General features: G+C 59.2%; 1 protein-coding gene across 1 annotated transcript; it reads left to right on the forward strand.

The window, feature by feature from the left end:
• Window positions 1–404: 404 nt before the first annotated feature.
• SOX9 (SRY-box transcription factor 9) lies at window positions 405–5116 on the forward strand. The gene is made up of 3 exons (XM_081109300.1): window positions 405–1207; window positions 2142–2395; window positions 2864–5116. Exons 1-3 carry the CDS (start codon window positions 777–779, stop codon window positions 3709–3711), a joined length of 1533 nt encoding a protein of 510 aa, XP_080965426.1. The 5' UTR covers window positions 405–776; the 3' UTR covers window positions 3712–5116.
• The last annotated feature ends 346 nt before the right edge of the window (window positions 5117–5462 follow it).

Genomic DNA, 5462 nt, shown 5'->3' on the forward strand with positions numbered 1-5462 from the left:
AAGCTCGGAGGAGAAACGCTTTGGGGATGAGGGTAGATCCTACGCTAGACATGCGGGCGCGCACGCACACACACAGACACACACACACACACACACACGCGGAGATTCGCGCGGAGACGCACCAAAATTCTGACATTGCGAGAGAGTACGGCAAACTTACACACTTGGACGTCCCGGGTCCCCCGCCTTTCCAGCAGCACCCCCCCTCCCCCTTAACCGCCCGGCCAGCGGCAGCCCTCCCCGCCCAGCTCCTCCCCGCCCCTCTCGTCACCCAGCCCAGTGCCACAATCCTCCCCCCCCCCCATCCGATCCAATCAGCTGCCTGCCAGCCCTTGATTGGCTGGACGTGTCTAAGGTGAGGGGGGAGTATTTATTAAAGAGCAGCCCGGCTGGAAGTCGGAGAGCGGAGAGCAGAGCTTGAAATTCACTGGGAACTTCAGTGGCGCCAGGACTTGCCAGTTTCACCCCAGGAACTTTTCTTTGCAGGAGGAGAGGAGAAGGGGTGCAGTCGCCCCCGCTTTAGCTCTTTCTTCCCCTCTTCCTCCTCCTCCTCTCCAATTCGCCTTCCCCCACTTGAAGCGGGCAGCTGCGGGCTGGCCACCCCGCGCCTTCCCAAGTGCTCACCGCTGCTGCCGCTGAGTGACGCGCCAGGCTCCCCGGGAGCCGCTCGCTCCGCGTCCGGGCAGCCGAGGGGAGAGGAGCCCGCGCCTCGAGTCCCCGAGCCGCCGCGGCTTCTCGCCTTTCCCGGCCACCCGCCCCCTCCCCCGGGCCTGCGCATGAATCTCCTGGACCCCTTCATGAAGATGACCGAAGAGCAGGAGAAGGGCCTGTCCGGCGCCCCCAGCCCCACCATGTCCGAGGACTCGGCGGGCTCGCCCTGCCCTTCGGGCTCCGGCTCCGACACCGAAAACACGAGGCCCCAGGAGAACACGTTCCCCAAGGGCGAGCCGGACCTGAAGAAGGAGAGCGAGGAGGACAAGTTCCCCGTGTGCATCCGCGAGGCCGTCAGCCAGGTGCTCAAGGGCTACGACTGGACGCTGGTGCCCATGCCCGTGCGCGTCAACGGCTCCAGCAAGAACAAGCCGCACGTCAAGCGGCCCATGAACGCCTTCATGGTGTGGGCGCAGGCGGCGCGCAGGAAGCTGGCCGACCAGTACCCGCACCTGCACAACGCCGAGCTCAGCAAGACGCTGGGCAAGCTCTGGAGGTAGGGCGGCGGCCGGGTGGGCTCCGCGGGGGCGGGGGGCGGGGGGGGGGCGGCAGGGGGAGGGGGACGCTGGCCGAGACCCGCTCTCAGGGCCCCGCCTCCCGGAGCGGGCGGGGTGGGGCTGGAGGGGGGTGGGGACGTGGTGTAACTTGGCTCGGAGTTTGACAAAGTTCTTGGATGGCTCCAGGGATGGGAGCGGGGGGGCGGGGGGCGGGGGGCGAGGGGGGGGGTGATGGACGGCCAGCGGCTGGGAGAAGGCTAGTAGGACCCACGCACCGTGAGAGAGGGGCAGCCTGATGAACTGCAATCCCAGATGGGTGCTGGAGTGGGAAGCGAAGTTTGCGTCTCTCTCCCAGGAACTGCGCGCTTTCGGCTTTCGCGTAGCTCTGCGCTCCCGGAGTTGGGATGGAGGGCGGGGAGAGAAACCCAGGCTAGGGGACCCCCTTAGCCGGAAGGGGGCGGAGGAGGGAGGCTCCTGGAAATAGGTGGGCGCAGTGTTGGGGGGTGGACAGGAGGGGCTCCTTGCAAATTGAGTGGGATTTTTGGAAAGTGTTTGAAGGGGGTAGGGGGAGGGAGGGTGGGGTGGGAGAGGGGTGACTCCAGTAGCAGAGCCATTAAGAACGGGGCAGCGGAGAGCTATTTCCATCTGCAGGGTTTCCAAAAAAGAAGAGAAGGGGGGAGGGCGGGGCGCGGAGTGACCGCTCACGTCCCACTAAAAGAATAAGGGAGACTTTTTTTTTTTTTTAACTTTTTGTTAAGAAAAGTTATGAGCTGCGGCAATGGCTGGAAAGCAGAGGGAGGGAGCGGGGGGGGGGTGCAAAAGCAGCAACGGAGAGGTCGGGGGTCACCTCCCGCTCCCGCCGCCGTGACAGCGCTGCAGATTTCACAGACCTGCCCCCCCTCTTTTCCTCTGCGCCCCCTTTCGCGCACGCAGACTGCTGAACGAGAGCGAGAAGCGGCCCTTCGTGGAGGAGGCGGAGCGGCTGCGCGTGCAGCACAAGAAGGACCACCCGGACTACAAGTACCAGCCCCGGCGCAGGAAGTCGGTGAAGAACGGCCAGGCGGAGGCCGAGGAGGCGGCCGAACAGACGCACATCTCCCCCAACGCCATCTTCAAGGCGCTGCAGGCCGACTCGCCGCACTCCTCCTCGGGCATGAGCGAGGTGCACTCCCCCGGCGAGCACTCCGGTGAGTACCCCCCCCTCCCCCGGGGCCCCCTGAGCCCAGCCACCACCCTCCTGGCGCACCCCCAGGCCTCCACCTAATAGGCTCTGCTTAGGGACTTGGCGCCGCCCCGGGGGAGGGAACCGCCATCCCCCACCCCTAGCCTAATCCCCCTCCCCTCTCTGCCCAGGGTCGCAGGAAGCCCCTAATCACAGGCGCGCGCACACACAGGCACACACACACAGGACTCCCCTACAAGTAGCAGTTTGGCGGAGGGTCCTCGGGTGCCGGGTGCCCGGATGAAAGGAGATGGCCCAGTGTGGACTGGCAGGTTGATTACTGAGGGTCACATCTCCAGGGCAGCGCGCCTCCCTTGTGGATGCGGGGCCCTTGGACCCTTTATCAGGGAGGGAGCGAGGGAGGGTCTCCGGAGGGTTCCTAAGACACCCCTCGCTGATTTTCCTGCGCCTCTTTCTCTTTTGTTGCCTGCAGGGCAATCCCAGGGCCCACCGACGCCACCGACCACCCCCAAAACCGACGTGCAGCCGGGCAAGGCTGACCTGAAGCGAGAGGGGCGCCCCCTGCCCGAGGGGGGCCGACAGCCCCCCATCGACTTCCGCGACGTGGACATCGGCGAGCTGAGCAGCGACGTCATCTCCAACATCGAGACCTTCGACGTCAACGAGTTTGACCAGTACCTGCCCCCCAACGGCCACCCGGGGGTGCCGGCCACGCACGGCCAGGTCACCTACACCGGCAGCTACGGCATCAGCAGCTCCGCGGCGGCGGCGGCCCCGGCGGGCGCGGGCCACGTGTGGATGTCCAAGCAGCAGGCGCCCCCGCAGCAACCCCCGCAGGCCCCGCAGGCCCCGCCGGCGCCCCCGCAGCAGCCGCCGCCGCCCGCGCCCCCCCAGCAGCCGCCCGCGCCCCCGCAGCCGCCGGCGCACGCGCTGACCCCGCTGAGCAGCGAGGCGGGCCAGGCCCAGCGCACGCACATCAAGACGGAGCAGCTGAGCCCCAGCCACTACAGCGAGCAGCAGCAGCCCTCGCCGGCGCAGCAGGTCGCCTACAGCCCCTTCAGCCTCCCGCACTACAGCCCCTCCTACCCGCCCATCACCCGCTCGCAGTACGACTACGCCGACCACCAGAACTCCGGCTCCTACTACAGCCACGCGGCCGGCCAGGGCTCCGGCCTCTACTCCACCTTCACCTACATGAACCCGGCGCAGCGGCCCATGTACACGCCCATCGCCGACACCTCCGGGGTCCCCTCCATCCCGCAGACCCACAGCCCCCAGCACTGGGAACAGCCCGTCTACACACAGCTCACCAGACCTTGAGGAGACCGGAGACAAAGGGTGACGGATGGATGGATGGATGGATGATCGGCCTGATGTTCATCAAAACAACCGAAGAAAGAAAGAAAAAAAAAACAAAACCCACCCACCAGAATTTCTGTGCATTGGACATTATTTTTTCTTCTTCTTCTTCTTCTTCTCATTCCATAAAGACATTTTAAGCTACAAGGCAACTCGGACCCAGATGCCAAGACAGAAACGTGTGCTGTCCAAAACGCATGCCCACCTTGTTGGAGGCAGGCGGTGGCCAGGCCACTCGGGGCTTCGAGGGGCCCCCGCGGCATCCCCACGCGAGGCGGGACTTGGAACCCTTCTTCACAGCGAGCCCGGAGGATGGTGGAGACCCGTGGGACCGTGTTTGCTCAATCCCTCTGCCTGTTTGGACTTTGTAATTATTTTTTAGCAGTAATTAAAGAAGAAAGTCCTCTGTGAGGAATATTCTCTATTTTAAATATTTTTAGTATGTACTGTGTATGATTCATTACCATTTTGAGGGGATTTATACATATTTTTAGATTTAAAAAAAAAATTAAATGCTCTTATTTTTCCAACAGCTAAACTACTTAGTTGAACAGCATGCCCTAGCTTTTCTTGCAACCAGAGTATTTTTGTACAGATGTGCTTTCTCTTACAAAAAAACGAAAAAAAAAAAAGTGTTGTTGTATTAACATTTTAAAAACCCCCCCACAGGTTTGTGTTATGAGATGAGTTTGGGGGGAGTGGGGGTGTTAGCTTTGCTTAATGCCTCAGGCTTTCTGATTGGAGGAGGAGCTGCCTTAGACAAATAAAGGCCTTATTTTGCGAGTATGGACCTACACGTTAGTCTAGAGAAGCATATGGTAAGTGTGGTCACATATTTTTTTTAAATGAGAGAAAAAACACACCTTGAGCCTTAAAAGCATGCTGCTGACAAATACCTGCGCTCTCTTTTAGTGCATTTATTTCCTCCTGGGTTTGCCTGTTCAAGGAAACCTTAAGCAAGAAGCAAAAGGCAAGGAGAGGAAATGTGATGTGGGGATGTTTCAACAGCCAGCCAGTGCCTCCCCCACCCCCCACCCTCAGCACCCTGCCCCCTGGTTGCCTGGCCTGCCGGCCCCATGTGGGACACAGATGCCAGCCTCCGCCCACAGTCACCTGTGCCTCTCTGAACACCAGCAGTTAACCTTCAAGACATTCCACGTGCTCAGATTATTTATTTTGTAAGGAGAGGTTTTAATTAAAAAAAAAAACTTCCTTTTTTTATTTTTAAAATTTACCTTTTAAAATAGGTTGTTGGAGCCCTCCTCAAAGGGTATGGTCATCTTGTTAAATTATGTTCTTAACTGTAACCAGTTTTTTTTTTTATTTATCTCTTTAATCTTTTTTTTTTGTATTATTAAAAGCAAGTTTCTTTGGATTCCTTGTCCAAGGTTTGTATAAATATGCCTTTTTGTCCGTCCTTTTATTTTTTTCCCTTTGTTGTTTTTGTTGAAAAACTGGAAACTTGTTTCTCTCTTTTTTTTTTTTTTGTACAAATGAGAGGTTTCAAATGTAGTGTATCACTGAGTCCTTTGCAGTGTTTTCTGCCACAGATCCACGGGCTGCCTACACGGCGTGTGTGTGGTGTGACACGGGACAGTGGGGGCCCGTGTCAGCCTATTCCTCTGCATGTTCTCTTGGAGAGAGGGAGGAAAGGGGGAGGGGCGAGCCCGCTGACAGACCTTAATTCTTAATTATTTCTGTGGCTGGAGCGT

The sequence above is a fragment of the Myotis nattereri genome (assembly GCF_964212035.1).
Source record: "Myotis nattereri genome assembly, chromosome: 16".
Classification (NCBI taxonomy): Eukaryota; Metazoa; Chordata; class Mammalia; order Chiroptera; family Vespertilionidae; genus Myotis; species Myotis nattereri.